Source organism: Ornithorhynchus anatinus, chromosome 10 (genome assembly GCF_004115215.2).
Source record: "Ornithorhynchus anatinus isolate Pmale09 chromosome 10, mOrnAna1.pri.v4, whole genome shotgun sequence".
NCBI classification, from domain to species: domain Eukaryota; kingdom Metazoa; phylum Chordata; class Mammalia; order Monotremata; family Ornithorhynchidae; genus Ornithorhynchus; species Ornithorhynchus anatinus.
In genome coordinates, this window is record NC_041737.1 from 19,787,682 (window position 1) to 19,806,860 (window position 19,179).

At 40.9% G+C, this 19,179-nt stretch overlaps 2 protein-coding genes across 13 annotated transcripts in view; one reads left to right on the top strand and one right to left on the bottom strand.

The window, feature by feature from the left end:
* The window catches only part of DZIP1 (DAZ interacting zinc finger protein 1), a 51,464-nt gene extending 47,167 nt beyond the window's left edge, over window positions 1–4,297 (top strand). For all 5 annotated transcript variants that reach the window (XM_007667970.4, XM_007667973.4, XM_029073360.2 and 2 more), the window contains 2 exons: window positions 192–366; window positions 3,162–4,297. In XM_007667970.4, the coding sequence (XP_007666160.1) occupies window positions 192–366; window positions 3,162–3,244 (258 nt within the window). In that variant the 3' untranslated portion in view covers window positions 3,245–4,297. The remainder of the gene's footprint in view (window positions 1–191; window positions 367–3,161) is intronic.
* Window positions 4,298–7,288: 2,991 nt separating this feature from the next.
* The window catches only part of CLDN10 (claudin 10), a 143,890-nt gene continuing 131,999 nt past the window's right edge, over window positions 7,289–19,179 (bottom strand). For 4 of the 8 annotated variants that reach the window (XM_029073371.2, XM_029073372.2, XM_029073363.1 and 1 more), the window contains 2 exons: window positions 8,689–8,808; window positions 7,289–7,634 (listed from right to left, as the gene is read on the bottom strand). In XM_029073371.2, coding sequence (XP_028929204.1) covers window positions 7,511–7,634; window positions 8,689–8,808 — 244 coding nt within the window. In that variant the 3' untranslated portion in view covers window positions 7,289–7,510. The remainder of the gene's footprint in view (window positions 7,635–8,688; window positions 8,809–19,179) is intronic. The other 4 variants (XM_029073364.1, XM_029073368.2, XM_029073369.1 and 1 more) reach the window with 2 other exon arrangements.

The following is a 19,179-nucleotide window of genomic DNA, read 5'->3' on the forward strand; positions in this document are numbered from 1 at the left end:
TCCTAACATCATACTGAGTGTAAAAGAGTTTCAACTGTTTGAAAATGAACACTGGTTTTCTGGGGCATAGTCAACTTCCACTGATCTGATGGAAAAATGAAGTAGCTATTCTTTTACAGGGCTTCCAAATGCATGAAACATATTTCCTTTGAAAAAAATGTAAGTGCTTTCTTTTTCTCCTTTGTGGTTAGTGTGCAGATGTGGATGATGATGATTGGGATATATCATCTTTGGAAGAAGAAAAATCTTTGGGAAAAGCAGTTGGAAAAGATCGGAGTGGATCAGTCCCTACCAAAGATGAAGCAGATAATTCCCATGTTACCAAGGCATGGGGGTCCCACACTCCTAAGGAGCCAAAGGGTGAAGGTTAGTTGCTGAAATGCTTACTGCAAACTTGTGCCGTTGCACTTTTTGGTTTTCGAACTACGGGAAAGTGACAGGAAACAATACTGTGCTTTTGTAAACTCAGCTCTCGAAAATTAGGGTCCCAGGTTTTTATTTCTATTTTATGAATCCCAGAAACAGTCGAGAAATAATTTGGCTTTTATCAAACAAACTTATTTTTGAGTCACCTGACATGTTATATTTTTTTCAACCTGAACCCTTGTCTAAGTGGCTTACATTTCTTCGAGGAGAGATATAGGCTTTCCAGTCATGCATTACCAATGAAATTTAAATTTTTAGCCCCCACCTCCAGACTGAGATCATTCCTTTGCATATGTGATAGCCCAAGAAATTCAAAATCTCCTGTAATTGCATGTTTTTCTCTCCTTTAGAATCGCAGCTAAGAAGGTATAATAGTTTGAAAATTTTATTTAGTTTCATTTGTCACATGGCTGCAACTCCAGAATCACTAAAGATTAAAGTCCAAGAATTTTCAACCATTATATTTAGAGTAGGGATATTATTTGGGTATGTAATTACCAGGCTTCATTTTTTTTAAATGGGGTTAAAATCAGATTTAAATTTCAAGGTTTACTTTAGCCTTTATTGTTTATTGTTCACATATAGCATCTACATGGAAAGTGTTTTCAGACATTAATCATTTGCTATCACAGCTGCTTGCTGTATACCTAAGTGTTAAAGAAGCTTTGCATAATTTAGGGTATCAGATTCCAGGGTCATTCCAAAATTTACCAGATCTAAGTATTTGAGGTGAGGACTTTAGGGAGCCTGATGTGAGAAAAAAGTCAATATTCATAAATGAGATAAATGAAAAAGATGACCACAGGTTACCCAAGAAAACTTGACTTCTCACTTGACAAATGAGAAGAAAGAAAATTCTCACCACCCTTCCAAAGAAGTTCTTAATATTACATTTAAAAATGATCTTAGCTTTCGGCTTTCAGACATAATATATATTTTGGAATGTGATGAAAGTGGAGATGTTGATAAGCTCTAAATCAACTTAAATCAATTGTGGAAGAGAGATGAATTGGTAAATGAACAGAAGTTTGGCTGTGAGATATTAAGAAAAACCTGAAAATAGTTTAAATACATTTTGGATTGGGTATTTTTTTCAGTTTTAATCCTAATTTTAAAATAATAATTTAGAGGGGGGATTCGAGTAGAAAGGGTTGTGTCAAATCCCAATAATCCATATCCTGTTATTAATAATATTACCCAATTAATATAAGTGCTCACTTTGTGCCAAGCACTGTACCAGACATGGAGCATGTGCAATATAAGACGATCAGACTCAGTCCCTGTCCCACACAGGATCCATAATCTAAATAGGTGAGGGAGAACAGGAATGTAGATCAGAAAATGAAGGCCCAGAGACTTAAGTAACTTGCCCGAGGTCACACAGAAGACAAGTGGCAGAATGAGAACTAGAACCCTGGTCCGGTGCTCTTTTCACTAGGCCACGCTACTCTCCCAGTACATTTCTATCTACCTGCAAAACCAATAGATTGGTATAATAATTATTCTTCTGTTCCAAAACCCAAATTCCCAATAAAAATCTCTCAGGGCTCCACCAAGGAAAAGGCTTTCCTCTTGCCCTTCCACTCGAACTTGATTTACGTTTGATTCATCCAAAGCGTTGCTCCCTGAATGCAGCACCCACTACCTAATTCCCATAGACATATCAAAGGAAGGGAATAGAAGCAATGGCAAGGGAGCAGAGAGGCCATTGCTCTGCTCATCTCTGAATCCCTGGGAAGTACTGAGCCACTACTCTGTCCCTAGCCAAGCCCTTAGTAGCAGGTGCTTGGATTGGTCATTTGGTCTGTGGTAGAGCCTTCATTGGCCTCAGGGAATCATAGCAGCTTATGGCCTGGAACTAATGCAAGCCAAGCTGAAGTGACCTGAAATCCTTCATGGGGATTCTGTGATAGCATCCAGGTGTGATTATGAGGTGCTGTAAATGAGGTAGATGTACGGGTAGGGAAGTGGTGTTAATATTGTCTCTACTGTCATCCTTTACATATCTCAAGACAAAGGGCTTAGTACAGTGCTCTGCACATAGTAGGCGCTTAATAATAATAATGATGTTGGTATTTATTAAGCACTTACTATATGCAGAGCACTGTTCTGAGAGCTGGGGTAGATACAGGGTAATCAGGTTGTCCCACGTGATGCTCACAATTAGTCGCCATTTTACAGATGAGGTAACTGAAGCACTGAGAAGTTAAGTGACTTGCCCACAGTCACACAGCTGACAACTGGCAGAGCCAGGATTCGAACCCATGACCTCTGACTCCCAGGTTCGGGCTCTTTCCACTGAGCCATGCTGCTTATCTATAAATACTCAATAAATAAATACAATTGAATGAATGAATAATGATTCTAGTCCAGGCCGGGCTTAGAAGTTCAGACTACCCTGTGTCCCAGCTCAGCGGTGTGTAAACTTGCAGGCCAGCAACTTCAGCTCTCCATAAAGCGAAGAACAGAATATTCTAGTTAATGACTCTTACTAAACAAACAGAGTATACTGTAATGCAAGCTAGATAACCAGCAGCGTTTTCAGTCAACATTATTCTGTTGGCATAGGAGAAAAATTGGACCCACAAGTTGCTTTAGGCAAAGCCAAATACCAAAACAGTCGTCACTGAAAATGTTGGCATAACCTCTGAAATGAATTATAATGGAAAATTATCTTTTGATGGGATAAGGAAAATGGTTTTGTTAATTAATCCTTGTGAATTTTCTATTAACAGGACTTCATGAAGCTGATACAGTAAGCACGTTAAAGAGCAGCTTGGTGACTGTAACGGACTGGAGTGACTCTTCGGATATGTAACTGTTAGATCTCAATTTTCTGGTGTAGTAGCCAGGCTCCAGTAACGAGTCTAGTCCAACTCATATTCTTTACAGTATTTCGCACAAGAAAGGTTATTCAGAGAAAGAGTAACTTGAAGCGTGTTTAAGAATAGTTATTGAGAATAAATGGAATGCTCAAACAGTATTTGAAGCAACTTGTCAGCTTTCCCATAGATTGTTTTCTTCTGGAAGGTACTTTAGTAGTTTTATTTTCTCCAAACAATTTTTTAAATTTTTTTTGTTGTTGCCTTTGTTTTTAACTTTGGGTTTATTTTGTCTTTTAAATAACACAATTTAATGTGATTTAAATTATTATATGCATTGTTATACTCAGTGCTATAGTTCAGAATACAGTTTTGGTGATGGTCCTTAAAGAGGACCAAAAGAATGTTACTTGAAATAATAAACTGATTATTTTTATATGTAAACTTGAACACCTTCAAAAAATATAGTTAGACTTAACCGTAGGCTTGGTTTATAGAATGCAGCCAAAGCCCATATATAAGTATCTCTGAAACATGAAATCATGCTTCCAGATTAGCACCATTATTTTCATACCTCTAAATTATTGCCACGCTTGTATTTACTTTGGAGATAAGACAAAACTACAATTTTTATATCACTAAGTTCTATTGTATGTATGTGTATATATACCATATATACATACATCATATATAGTTGTCCATTTTTTAAGATGATGCTACAGACCGTAAGATCAACTTTTATAGTACTATCAATGGAAAAAGTTGAGTAACCTGTTACTAAAATATGTTCCTATTGTTTTGTCAGTGAAAAATTTACATAATAAATACCTCATTTATGTGAATTTTTAGGAATTTAGGTATATTCTTACAGTGTTATATTTGTGTAAAGGAAAGGAATTCATTATCTTAATTTGCATTTTTATATTTTTTTTAAAAAAGACATAACACTACTGTACTCCAAACGTGCTTGGGCTAAGTATCTGGGGTGACAAGTGTTTTCTTTTTCTTTCTAATTGTGAACTTCTTAAGTAAAACCCTCTATTGTATCATTGTGCCTGAGGCTGAGTTATTACAAATCTATCCAAACCAAACCTTTAGAGGTTTGTTTTCTGAATAAAAGTATCCCTTTATTATAGGATTTAGTCAGTGAGCTGTTTACCCAGCCAGAATTGCTATATCTTATTGTTTATTTAGTTTACTTTGCCATATCCAGCACGGTCTCATGTTTGAACTGAGATTTTTCCTTGTAGCTTTTTCTGATATGAATATGTGGATCCTAAAAGAAGGCTTTTGCCCTTTATATAACAGCTCCATAGCCAGCAGTGTTTCTCATGTCTTTTGACTGACTGATGTATTCTTGGCTCCCTCAGCTAGTGTTTCTTACTATGTACCTTTTCAGCCATGAAGATTAGCTGAAGCCTTCAGACTGGAGCCATTAAAGATAACCAGAAAAGGGTTGGGACAATCACCTTACTTCCAAATGGCACGAGCCCCCTAATGGACAGGGAACATGCCTGATTCCCACCTGAATATTCTCTTCCAATGCTCAGTACAGTGCTCTGCCCACAGTAAGTGCTTAATAAATACTACTACTCCAAATGAGTTCCTGGGGGGTTCTAAAATGCAACCTCTAGCAAACTTAGCTGGCTGTATTCATACTGCAGCCTGGAGTCTGGTGCCCTAAGACTATATATCTGTCTGCCAATGAACCGATCATACAATACATGAGTGTTAGGGAGAGAGGGCATAATAGTCTCCCTGTCCTTCCCTCTTAAGCAACACCATCCATATACTACCACCTCCACAAGTTAGAAAGCAGAATCCAGCGTTGACTCTTAGAAGCAACACAGGCAGTATTGCTAATAGCAGCAGCAAAAACACATGCAAGCATGGACATCAAAGTTCATAGCCACGTTAAGTAAAATGAGCACTAACGAAGTGTGATCTCTCTCCATTCTATGAGGGAAGAAGGAAGTCTATTTCTAGGATTTATTGGTTTCATAATTTTCCAGTCTGGTCATTTAATTGTAAATCAAATTGTCTTTAAAGATAAGCACTTGGAACTTACTCCATATTCACCTCCCTTTATGGCACGTATGCACATTTGTTTAAACTCAGTTACTTCCCCCACCTGAAATTTATTTATCTGCCTCCCCCGCTAACTCCTTGGGGACAGGGATGGTGACTATCAACTTTATTGTACTCTTCCAAGTGGTCAGGGCAGAACACTCAATAAATATTGCTTATTGATAAGTAAAATTCTTATTCAAGTCACTTGCTGAATGAACTCATTAGAGGAAGCCGTCTAGAAATCCAAGAAGTCTTATTTTGAACTTGGGAATTTACCTTCCCAGCTCTTCATTTGATATGTATTACATAATGTGTTTAGTTTTACAGAAAATTGAATAGTAGATGAGATTGAAGTAATTGTTTGGCTTCAGTGCTTGGTATTTCCTTGGACAGTCAATCAACTAGTGGTATTTATTGAATGCTTATTTTGTAGAGAGCCCTGTTCTGAGTAGACAAGCCACTCTACCTCGAGTGTTAGGAATGATAAAATGGAACTGGAGGTGAAGGAGTGCAGCATGTTATCAGTTCCCCAGACTGACAACACTCCTTGAGTGAGGTCTCGCAATTAGCAGTGGGAAATTTATTCTGACCCAGCACTTAGCAGAGTGCTCTGCACAGTGTAAGTGCTTAGTAAATACCATTACTACTACTATTACTCACAGGAGTCATGACCAATACCTGTTCATCATCATATCTAAAATCCGCCACCCTCTCACAAATCTGCCATCCCCTCACATACTTCACAGAATTTTGAGAGAAATCACTCAATAGTATTTGAGTGCTTTCTGTGTGCAGAGCACTGTACTAAGTGCTTGGGAGAGTACAATACAATAAAGAATATGAGAGCCAGTGAAATTATAAACTCCTGGGGTTTCAAAATAAGAAGTAATCAGATCAGCATTTTTTTGTTTTCAGTGTAGCTCCAGAAGAAGAAATGATGTCTGGGAGAATGAGCATGGACATTACAATCGAGATGCCTGGTTTCCATGCCAGGTTCTCACTATAAGCTCTTCAGCAACTTGGTTAACAGTGCTCATTTTCCTTAGCTCTTGAAGAATTTTAAAGCAATAATGGCCCAAAGCACTGTCTGTAAACATTGTGCTGTGAGAAGAGAGAGCAATACCCAGTGAACCCATGGGGTGGTTGGAAAACCAGGAATACAGTGATTCACCTTACCTGGTATTCTGGGGCCAAACGGAAGCAGTAGCAGGGTGATTTCATTAATTCTCCTCACGGTGGGCTTTCATGAGGAGGGCAGCATGAACATCAAGAGGCAGCATCCTCATTCTTGGACTTGGCTTATTCTGTAAAGTACTTAACATTTTGTGAGCCTTTAAATTTTTTTTTTAAATCGTCACCTTTGCCTTACAAATGTAACCTAACTTTTCTCATCTCAAACAGCATAGCTATAATTTTAAAGAGAAATAATACTTTACATAAGTGGAAATATACATATTATTGCCTGCTGATGCAATGCATTAAAAATGAGGTAATCTATGATGGAAAGTAATTTCCTATTGGATTTGTTATTGCTGTATATGATAAGGCCCACCAATTCACAGCCTTTTCAATTGCACATGAGGAAGAACCTTGTTCCCACGTTGTTTCCATAGGAATAAGGGCATTGGAACAACTGATCAAAAATTTGGAGTTTGCTAACAGAATTTGCAAGTCTATGAAATTGAGTTACTCATTTTGAGGCAGAAAATTCTACTGAGTGAAGGTTATCAAGGTATTCATTTATAAAATGCTCAGAATAGGCTTCTAATATAAGCCTCAGATTTCTTCTGTCTTCCCTCCTCACTCTATGGTAGTATTTTAGGATTAAAATGGAGAAGTTAGCCCCTGGGAAAAGGATTTCAGAGGCATGAAGCCTTGGAATCCTTATAAGAATAAATACCTCTATCATATGCTACCATAATATTTGCCACGTTACCGCACCTCTTACAAGTATGTGTAATTCAAACCTGTTAAAGTAACTGTAAATAGCCTGTTTATTTTTATAGAAAGCCATAGCATAAAATGATTAGTGTATTTAACCATATAAGAAAATTTACATCCACAAAATCAACACACATTGCAAGTTCATATTTTTAAAAGGTATCAGTAATAATTACAATGGAGCTTTGCTGGAAATCATTCTGTGAACCATTCACATTTAATGAAAAACTCCAATTTTTGTAGCAGTGCTGTTAGACATAAGCATTTTTATCAAATTGTTTCGGAGGACTTGTGGTCTTAAAATCTCCTTCTCCACCGTGGAACTTTGTCCGAGAAGACAAAACGGATGTGGCCCCATTGTATGCATATCCCATTCTGAAAGGCAGAAAATTGTTTCAGTGTCTCTCACACCAATATACAACCAAATTGATAAACGCATTTTCCTCTCATTGGTCATTTAAGTTCAGTTCCGAAAGAACTAGAAAGTGTATAATCTTATTTATCTACATTGATCAAGGAAAGGTATTATTGTGGGCAGGGAATGTGCCTACAACTCAGTTATATTCTCCCAGGTGCTCAGTGTAGTGCACAGTAAGTGCTCAACAAATAGCTTTGGTTGATAAACTGGAGATCCGGATAAGCCGAACCAGAAAAATGAGGTTGTGTTTTACTGGAATATCAATTTTTAAGTGAAAATTCCTACCGAAAAAAATGTCTTAATAGGGCCAGCTAGGCAAGAACACTCAAAAATATTGACGGTAAACAATTCTATGACTTTTTCCATTAATCTTTCTGGTTTGGAGGAAAATTGTACAGTGTAGTCTTCACCAGGCCCTTGTTGTTCAGTCTCAATGAGTGCTTTCTGTCTTAAACTGTGTTGGGTTAAAAGGGACTCCAAGAGGAGTTAACTTGGCTATATGCATGTGCTTTCCTTGAAATTTTGTGGTGTCACTCTCCCCCTGTTGCTTCATTTGCCCTTGCCATTCCTCTCCTCCAGTTACCCAGGGGCCCTGTGATGGTCCTGCAGAACTTATTATGTTGACTCAGCTCTAGTTTTCTTAGTTCAAGGAGACACTGCTGCCTAACATACACTTATTAATTTCTTGGGTTCCCTCTCGCTGTGATTTAAGGTCCTACAGTGCTTTTCTAACAGGCTTGTAGTATATTAGCATGGTGTAACGGATAGAGCGTGGACCTATCAATGGAAGGTCAGGCATTCTAATTCTGGTTCAGCCACTTGTCTGCTGTGGGACTTTGGACAAGTCACTCCACTTATCTCGTCTGTTACCTCATCTGTAAAATGCAAATCGAGACCATGAGCCCCATGTGGGACATGGACTGTGCCTAACCTGATTACCTTGTATCTACTCTAGTGCTTGCCACATAGTAAGTGCTTAATAGGTACCATAATAATAATAATTATTATTACCTATTTCCATACCTGGGGCTTTTATTGCCTTCAGATATTGAGAAGCAAAATATGATGCCACCAATTATGCATAGTGATGCTCCAGCCCATCCAATGAACAAGGCAGCTCCTAATTCATATCTGACAGAAAATGGTACACAAGGAGATGATTAATTACTTATTTTGGAGTTGACTGTTTGAAATGAAATATCTAATACCTAGAAATCTAATATTCATAACAAATGTACATTCCTAAGGAAACTGAATTGCAGATACATTTTACTTGATACTACATACTGTTGTGGCAATAAATTTTACAGATCAGAATCTAAATGACTAGTTCTGGCTTGTCCCTTTTTTTTTTTATTATATTCACTAAACACTTACTGTGTGCTAGGCACTGTTCTATTAGTGGGATAGATACAAAGCAAACAGGTTGAGCACAGGTCATGTCCACTTGGGGCTTGTAGTCTTAATCCCCATTTTACCGATAAGTAATTAAAGCATGGAGTTTATGCCAAGATTATGCCGCAGAGCCGGGATTAGAACCCAGGTTCTTCTGACTCCCAGGTCCGTGTTCTATCCACTAGGCCATACTGCTTCTCTGCATGCAATTTGCTGCATATCTGGTCACCTAATCATTTATTGCTTTCACTGCCCTAGGACAAACCCGGCTGTCAGGAACAAGAGATGGTGAGTGGCACTCTGCGAACCTCTAGCACGATAATCAATCCCTCTGAACATGTTCTTGATCCTAAAGTCTTTATTCATTCATTCAATCTTATTTATTGAGGGCTTACTGTGTGCCAAGCACTGTACCAAGCATTGTCTGTATGATGGAGCAGGGCTTATCCAGCATTGACAGCTGGACTCCATCACCCTTGTTGTAGGCAGGGAATATGTTATATTGTTGTATTGTACTTTCCCAAGCACTTAGTACAGTGGTTTGCATACAGTAAGCACTCAAATACGATCGACTGACTGACAGTAAGCTGAGCACCCTGTTGGATGATTGATACCAAATCATTTTCAAGGCAGGAGTTGGAACCAAAGGTTGAGGGGGAGTAGCTGGCTGGTCACATGCACAGCTCCCATCCTTCCCTCTCTTGCTACCCTTCCATATCTATTACACCAAACGTGCATTTAGTGCACTGCAGGCGGAAAAGGACAGAGAGAAATGGAAAAAGGGTCAGAGGGGACTCAGGGAGTAAAGGGAAGAAGAAAAAGGCAGAAGCAGCTTTCAACAAATTATAAATGTTAATCACCAGTAAACTCATTTTGGGCAAGGTACCTGTCTATCACCTCTGTTGGGCTGTACTCTCCCACCTGCTTAGTACAGTGCTCCGCACACAGTAAGCACTCCATCAATACCAGTGATTGATTGTCAGTATATAACTTTCCTTTCTCCTATCTCCCGTTAACCTCCTCCTCCCCACCATTTCCACCATTCTGCAGAAGTGGAAAAGGATAAAACTTGAAAGTAGAGCCAGGTTAAGGAAAGTATTGGCCAGTACATTCTTTGACATCCACATAAAACAGCATGCTTCTGGATTACAGGTTGGGATTAGCTCCTTTCATTAAAGAATGTTCCTAGTATTGGCCCAACCTGCACACTCGTACCGTCCACTAGAATTTTTGCCATGAGTAAGATGACTACTTCTCATGAGTATTGAGAAGCAGCATGTCCTAGCAGGGACATCACAAGCCTGGAAATCAGAAGGACCTGTGTTCTAATCCTGACTCATCCACATGTCTGCTGAGTGACCTTAGGCAAGTCACTTCACTTCTCAGTGCCTCAATTACCTCATCTGTAAAATGGGGAGTAAGACAGAGTCCCATGTGGGACAGGGACTGTGTCCAACCTGATTATCTTGTACCTACCCCGGCACTTAGTACAGTGCCTGGCAAATAGTAAGCAGTAAGTACCCAAATTCATTACCATGTATTCCTCATCTTGAGTTCCTTTTCAGGTTTTTCAGGGTTCATAGAACAGCTCTTTAAAGACAGAGGAGTTAGTGACCTCAGAGGAGCATAAAACAGGTTTGGAAATAGAGGCAATACATTTAATGATAATAATAATAATATTTGTTAAGCATTACTATGTGCAAAACACTGTTCTAAGTGCTTGGGGGGGTACAAGGTGATCAGGTTGTCCCATGTGTGGCTAACAGTCTTAATCACCATTTTACAGATGAGGGAACTGAAGCTTAGAGAAGTTAAGTGACTTGCCCAAAGTCACACAGCTGACAAGCAGCAGAACCAGGATTAAAGCCCATGACCTTTGACTCCCAAGCCCGGGCTCTTTCCACTGAGCCACGCTGCAGGCCGTAGACTGTAAGCTTGTTTTGGCAAGGAACCTGTTTGCTAATTCTCCTGTGTGTACTCTCCCAAGCCCTTACTACAGGGCTCTACACATAGTAAGCACTCAGCGAACATCACTGATTGATCAATAGGCAGGCTGATAACTGTAAATGCCAATATTCAGGAAGATTCTTCTGTAATCACGCATCTCCTTTCTCCAAGACATCTCTAGATGGATGTTCTGTGGAGAAAGCTCATCATCTTCAAAACTGAACTCCATCTTGGCTTTCAAATCCTCTCCCACCTAACACTCTCATAACTCTTTTTTTAATGGTATTTGTTAAGTACTTACTATGTGCCAGCATGGCCTAGTGGAAAGACCCTAGGCCTGGGAGTCAGAGAACTTGTGTTCTAATCCCAGCTCTGCTACTTGTCTGCTGTGTGGCCTTAGGCAAGTCACTCCCCTTCTCCTGCTTCAGTGGTCTCATCTGCAAAATGGGAATTCAATACCTGAGCTCCCTTCTAATTAGAAAATGAGCCTCTTGTAGGACCTGATTATCTTTTATCTACCCCAGTCCTTAATACAGTACTTGGCACATTGTAAGCACTCAACAAATACTATTTTTACTATTAGCATTATCAAGGAGGACAGAGGATACTCCAGGACCTCACAAAGGGACCTGATTTAAGTAACTACAAAAGAGGGCAGGCCTTGAACCACCACTCTCAGAAGAATTGGATCAAATGACACACACTACTGTACACTGTCATCAGTTTGTACACACTGAGATGTATTAGTCGTGGACTCTTCAGTAATGTCCTTGAAAATAGGTAACTTGCCCAAATATAGCAGGCCAGGGGCAATGGTGGTTGGGGAAGAGAGAGAGGGAGTGTGACAAGTCAGCTCCAGGATCATTCTCTAATTCTTTGGATAGAGATCTCTTTTGCTACCACTTGACAGACCAACTCTCCTGCCCATTCCTCTTGGGCATCTCTCCCTACCCTTTACATCTCAAATATCCCAATGTATACATCTGCAAAAAGTAATGGAAATATTTCATATACCTGGCTTCTATAAGCCAGTAGGTGAGCTCAGAAAACAAACAGCAAGTGCATATGGCACACATGTACCTGCAACTTTCTTAAAAGGAATAAAGAAGCTTTGAAACCCATCAGAGGTTTGAATCAAAGGCATCATGATAAGCAGTCAATGGTCAAGCTAGTCACCAAGGTCTCCTCTTCTTAGGCCCAGTGCCTTGAAGCTAAGGGAAATTCGGGGGTATTCATACCTCTAGAGCTTTGGCTACTGCAATGGCCGGGTTCTGGCTCCTGCTCCAACCCTATCTTTGTTCCTGTCCTTCCAGCCCCCAGGGCACCCTAAGGCAGTATGGGGCAGGTTATGTTTTCCTTTTCTATTAGTGCTCGCTCCCCACTATACAGACACACACACATATGCATACACACAGAAATACACACCCTCCCCATCTGGGGCCCCACACAAGGCTGCCATTGTCACCACCATGGAAATGTAAGAACAGCTCAAGTAGAACATATTCTATCTGTAAAATAAACATTACCACATATCCCCAAAATATACAGAGATGAGCTTAGAGTAAACATCTTCACACACTCGTCGGAGGGAAATGAGACTGGGGATGGCTTAGTATAAGGCCAAACAATGTTTAGCTCTAGACAGACAACAAATCAATTCAAACTTCTTTTTACTCTATTCATAAAGCAGCTCTCTGTACCCAGCTTTTCGATAGTCCAGGCTCCTTTGTGAGCAAGGTAGTATGGTTCTCCACTGAATATGTAGCGTGGCTCAGTGGAAAGAGCCTGGGCTTTGGAGTCAGAGGTCATGGGTTCGACTCCCGGCTCTGCAACTAGTCAGCTGTGTGACTATAGACAAGTCACTTGACTTCTCTGTGCCTCAGTTACCTCATCTGTAAAATTGGGATTAACTGTGAGCCTCACGTGGGACAACCTGAGTACCCTGTATCTATCCCAGCGCTTAGAACAGTGCTCTGCACACAGTAAGCGCTTAACAAATACCAACATTATTATTATTATTATTATGTCTGCAAGAGGCAACCTGTCTGCAAGAAGCAGCATGGCACAGTGGATAAAGCACAGGCCTGGGAGTCAGAAGGTCATGGGTTCTAATCACAGCTCTGCCACTTCTCTCTGCTGTGTGACCTTGGGTAAGCCACTTTACTTCTCTGTGCCTTAATAACCTCATCTTTAAAATGGGTATTGAAACTGAGAGCCCTAGGTGGGACAGGGACTGTGTCCAATCTGATTTACTTGTATCCACCCCAGCGCTTGGTACAGTGCCTGGCACAAAGTAAGTGCTTAACTAATATCACAGTTATTAGTATTATTAAAACAGGAAGGAAATGAGTGGATGTCACATTCCTTAACAGTAAAGCAGGAATGCCCTAATTTTTAACCTAATATAGGGGGTGAAGGGGTTTTGGGTAACTGGCATTTCTTTTGTCCAAATTTTGAGCAACAGTCCTGGCAAACATCAAGAAGTGAGAAACAGATGTCTGACTGCCATAATAATTATAGTACTTGTTAAGTGTGTACTGTGTGCCAGGGACTGTACTAAGAGCTGAGGTAGATACAAGATAATCAGGTTGGCCACAGTCCATGTCCCACATGAGGCTCACAGTCTTACTCCTCATTTTACAGATTAGGAAACTGAGAAATTAAGTGACTTGCCCAAGGTTACATGGCAGACAAGTGGCAGAGTTGGTGTTATAAGCCAGGTCTTCTGACTCCAAGGCCCCTTTCCTTTCCAGCAGGATTTCCTCATGTATTTCCCACTTGCCTCAGCAGTGTCGACAAGCTTCAGCTGCTGCCCATGATAGCTATTCTGGAAAAGTGGGGTGGGACCAAGAGAATGTTAGATTCCAAAGAGCCCACTGTAGGTGAGTGGCAAGCCTCCTCTAGAACACCAAGTTCTGTTGGGGCTGAGGGTGAGGGAGGTGGCAACTGAAGGCCCTAGCCAGCAGTGTATTTCTCATGATCAGATTCCAGCCACTGAATCTTATTTTACTCTGCCCCCTGGCTTTGGGACAAATGTAAATTTCTTCTCTCTCATCTTCCCCCCCTCCCTGCTACTGCTGCAGTCACAGTGATTGACATGACAATCCTTCAGCACTATTAAGACATTTTGTAACAATAATAATAACACTAATAAATGAGTTTGTTAAGCATTTACTATGTGCCAAACCCTGTACTAAGTGCTGCAGTAAATACAATATTAGCAGATCAGACACAGTCCCTGTTCCACATGGGGTTTACAGTCTAAGGAAGAGGGACAGATAAGGAGACTGAGCCCAGAGAATTTAAGTGGCTTGCCCAAGATTACATAGGAAACTAGTGACAAAGGTGGAATTAGAACCCAGGTCCCCTGATTCCCAGGCCTTTGCTTTTTCCACTAGCTACACTTCTTACTTATCAAAGAAAATCCATTCATTAAAAATCAAAGTAAGTGGAAACAGGGCACTTCAGTTTTGTATTTAAAATCATGAACAAGCAAATGCTTAACATGTATATATTCAATTCTGCCATAACATTTGTTTTCAATGTGTAAGATCAGGATTGTTACTCAAACTCATCAGTTCGAGCCTGTTTGGGCTTGGTAAGCCATATTATTGAGGAAACTGCTTGTGTCTATATGTATTGGAATGGGTTAGTTTTCTTTACCTTTCTTATCACAAGAATGTAATCTCAGAATATAGGAGAAGTGTGTGTGTATGTGTATCTGCACGCATCACTGTCTTTTATTTTGAAGGTGATGCAACTGATAGTGAGATTCTACAAATATACATGCATGCTGTGCTGAACAAACAGTGAGACACTTTAAAGTCATACTATGTTCCAGAAATTTTTTCCATTTGCAATACATCTTAATATTCTGAGGTTTCCACTCTCTAGCCAGGCTGAAACAAGAATAGTTGCTATGTGACCTTGGCTAAGTCACTTAACCTCTCTGTGCCTCAATCACCTCATCTGTAAAATGAGGATTGAGACTGAGCCCCACTTGGGACAGGGACTGTGTCTAACCCAATTTGCTTGCATCCACCCCAGTGCTTAGTAAAGTGTCTGGCACATAGTAAGCACTTTAACTACCATCATTATTATTATTATTATTCTCCAATATTCTTTGGAGAGCAGAATCCAAAGGATCCTTAATAGTTTGAATTCTTGGTGTTCTATTTCCACTTACCCATTTCCATGAGCTGGAAAAGCCACATAATCATATCTCAAAATGAACCTCCCACCTCAGACGTAGGTGGCCTCTCCAAATGTAGCAGTATAACTCAGCACCTTTTTTGGCACAATCCACTAGGTCCCCTTCTCTTCCACTGACTTTCAGAGTCATCCAGCAACTGTTCCTGATTCAGACCTGAACCTCTTCTCTCTAGAGCATAACCCTCATTCCATATTCCCTTTCCCCCTGCTAATAATAATGTTGGTACTTGTTAAGCGCTTACTATGTGCCGAGCACTGTTCTAAGCGCTGGGGTAGATACAGGGTAATCAGGTTGTCCCACGTGAGGCTCACAGTTAATCCCCATTTTACAGATGAGATAATTGAGGCACAGAGAAGTTAAGTGACTTGCCCACAGTCACACAGCTGACAAGTGGCAGAGCCGGGATTTGAACTCATGACCTTTGACTCCCAAGCCTGTGCTCTTTCCACTGAGCCATGCTGCTAATTGCTCATTTAATATCCATCCTCTGCTGGAGACAAAATACAATGCCCAAAGGCAGATACTTTGCAAATGTTTTACTGAGAGATTCCGACCCTAGCGGATATACAGCAGCAATAGAAAGGTAGAACCCTTTCTAGTCAGTCCGGCCGCCTTCCCGCTTGCCTAGGACTCTCCTTTTGGCCATTTGCTTCCCTCATACACCTGCTTGCTTCATGTTGGATCTAGCCTAGTTTCTGCCACTGAAGCCCCCTACAAAATGTCCAGGAACTCACATCCAAGGCAGAGGCATGGCATTGGGCACAAGGTCCAGTTCCTCTGCTAATCACCAGGAGAACAGACTTGGTAAAGTGGCATTTTGGACAGTTAAAAAAATGTGGTCAGTCAGTAGTTTTGAAATCCAGTTTTCATGTGTCAGAGCTGTTTCTGAACTTGTGTCAAAGCCATTTAACTAAAAGATCTCTGTGATCCTACATGACTGCCCGGGGCCACAACAGAACAATACTAAGGCTCAGAATTGCACCCTCTAATACTTAACTGTTGAATTCCTTATTGTTCTTTAATATCAACTTGGACTTTATCCAATAATTTGGGAGCTCTTTATTCACATTAATGCACAAACGTCTCTTGTAAAGTAGGTAAAACAGGCAGATTTTTCAGGTTTGAACCCTGAAAAGCTCTGCTCACGGACACATGTTGATTCACTGGGACAGCTGGTAAAATAAACCCTTTTTTTATGATGCTTGTTAAACACTATGTGCCAGGCACTGTACTAAGCTCTGGGTATGAGCACATACCCATTTTACAGATGAGGTACCTGAGGCCCAGAGAAGTCAAGTGATTTATCCAAGGTCACACAGCAGACAAGTGTTCAGTCTCAATTCTGCCAGTATCTAGAAATTGCCTATTTCCTCTCTTGAAACAAACACAAAGTAACATGAAGAAATGCATTTTAATGCATTTGTGCTTATTATATGTCAAGTTTTGTTCTAAACGCTGGGGTAGATACTGGGTCAGAAGTAGTCACTGTCCCACATGGAGATCACAGTCTAAATAGGGAGGAAGATATGATATGACCCTACTTTTTAAATTAAGACTACAAAGGTGTTTGGCTACCTGGTAGAACACAAGAATGGAATTTCTGAAAAGAATCAATGAGACACTGAAGGTAACAGCCATTCCTGATGAGTATGTCAAGCAATGAAATGGGAGTACTGCACATCAGAAGGATATCGAAGTGCTATCTTCCCAGCTATCAATTTCTTTGGGCTCAAAAGCCTGCAGAAAAAAACTTAGGAACTTAGTGTCTCCATGCCCCCTTACCTTCCCCTCCAGAACTCTGCAAAAAGAGCATTATTAAACCTTTCCTAAGTCTCAGAGTTGCCCTGGGTCCCAGGACCAGCCACTGAATTTTCACCAATGAGGGATGACTAGCCAGACCATAGCTGACCCATGTATTGGGGGCTTCCAGGAGATTCTGGGAAGCAGCACAATGACATGTTTCTCTATATCAGATAGACAAGCTAGTTGGAAGACATCTAATTTGGGGGCAAAAAGTAAACTCAGGCCTCAACTTTAGAGCCAAAAGTACCACTCACAGTCACAAATCCAGTAATCAAGATCTCTTCAGGGAGTTTAAGGGCTCCTGGAGGGTGGGTTGGGGGAGGAAGGCAGAAGGATGCTTTAAAAAGTAAAAGTTCTTGATCCATAACTCTCTCCACTCATCACTGTCATTGGGCAACTGTGGGACCGCAAGAGCCGTGCCACTTCTGCCTCTCCCCACCATGACCTAGTGGATAGAGCACGGGCCTGGGAATCAAAAAGACTTGAGTTCTAATCCCGGATGCACCACTTGTCTGCTATGTGACCCCTGGCAAGTCATTACTTCACTTCTCTGTGTGAAATGGAGATTAAGGCTGTGAGCCCCATATGGGACAGGAACAGTGTCCAACCTGGCTTGCTTGTATCCATCCCAGCACTTAATACAGTGCCTGACACATACTAGCACTTAATAAATATCATTGTTATTATTTTCATTATTATTCACTCCTCAATCAACCAATGATAATGAGTGCAATACTGTTAGTAGAAATGAACCCTGATGTCAAGGAGCTCAGAATTTAACTCTTGTCATGGGGAGGGCGTTGACACTACGAAGTGTCACTTCTGAGTGACACTACCAGCAGCCCATGTCCTAAGGGTCCCCCATGTCCCAGCAACTGGGACACCGGAAAGCTGCTGATGCATCAGTGGGCATAACAGGAGGGACTGGTGACAAAAAACTGCTCCTCCACCACCCTGCATGGCAGCAGCAGCTCCCTGCACCCTACTCCTCAGAAGGTGCAAGACTCCCTGAACAGTAGGCTCCAGGGTTAGGGCCCAAAATGGCCCTACTCTAGAGGCAGTTCAAATAGTAATATCTGAAGAAGCACCCTGATGAAAACACAGGGCTGTAAAATGATTCCCTCCACATTAATTATAAGGCTCCCGAGTCCAACTTCCCCCAATTCGGTGTCAATCAATTCGTTTCTGAACCAGCGTCTTCACATAAACAAAAGGAGACATTCAGGAAGTTAGTGGTTTGGGCTACAAAGCAATAGTGAGAAAATGTAATTAAATTCAACAACCTGGGACAGTGAAATATGCTTAAAAATAGCTCTGTTAACTGTACGCTTCAAGAAGGGAGATTTTTGTGGTCTTTTTTTTTTGTTATAGAGAGGAGGAAGTTAGTTTGAAAAAGCCTAAGGGGAAATGTTGAGAAATGTTTTTAAGACCATCAAATGAGCACGTACTCTGTACTGGAATCGTAAAACATAAGCAAAGCCCGGAATGAAAGGAAGAAAAACAAAAGAAAAACAAAATATGGTGAAATAACAAAATACAGCCATTTATTCAGGTCACAACTCTCTTCCAAGTTTGATTTCCCGCCCAGAGAGACAACTCCTCCAGCCTTCACCATTGCCACTGGCCTCCCCTCCACAATTGCTGTCCACTGTCCACTTCAGAACTCAGAAATGCCCAACACCTAAACACTCTCCTTGTCTCCCGCCCTTCACAACTGCGGTGAAGAAAGAGACGGTGCCAAAATGTGTTTTGATGGTGTCGTGGTTTGGCTGAGGTTGGTCCTGGCTGGACCTCAGCCAATTCATCCACTCTTCCCTAACTTCCAGGTAGGAGCAGCCTGGGATACGCTAGCTAAGGCTCCCCTGGAAGTTTTCCCTTAAATCTGAATGATTGCTTAGGCCCTAGAGACCTGTTGCACCTTTGGTTCTCCGTCTAGCCCGGCTCCCTGTTACTACATGCAGTTTGATGCAGTAATGCTATGGAGAAGCAGTGTGGCTTAGTTGATAGATCACAGGACTGGAATTGAGAAAGTCATGGGTTCTAGTCCCGGCTCCACCACATGTCTGCTGTATGACGTTGGGCAACTCACTTCACTTTTCTGGGCCTCAGTTACCTCATCTGTAAAAGGGGGAATAAGAGTCTGA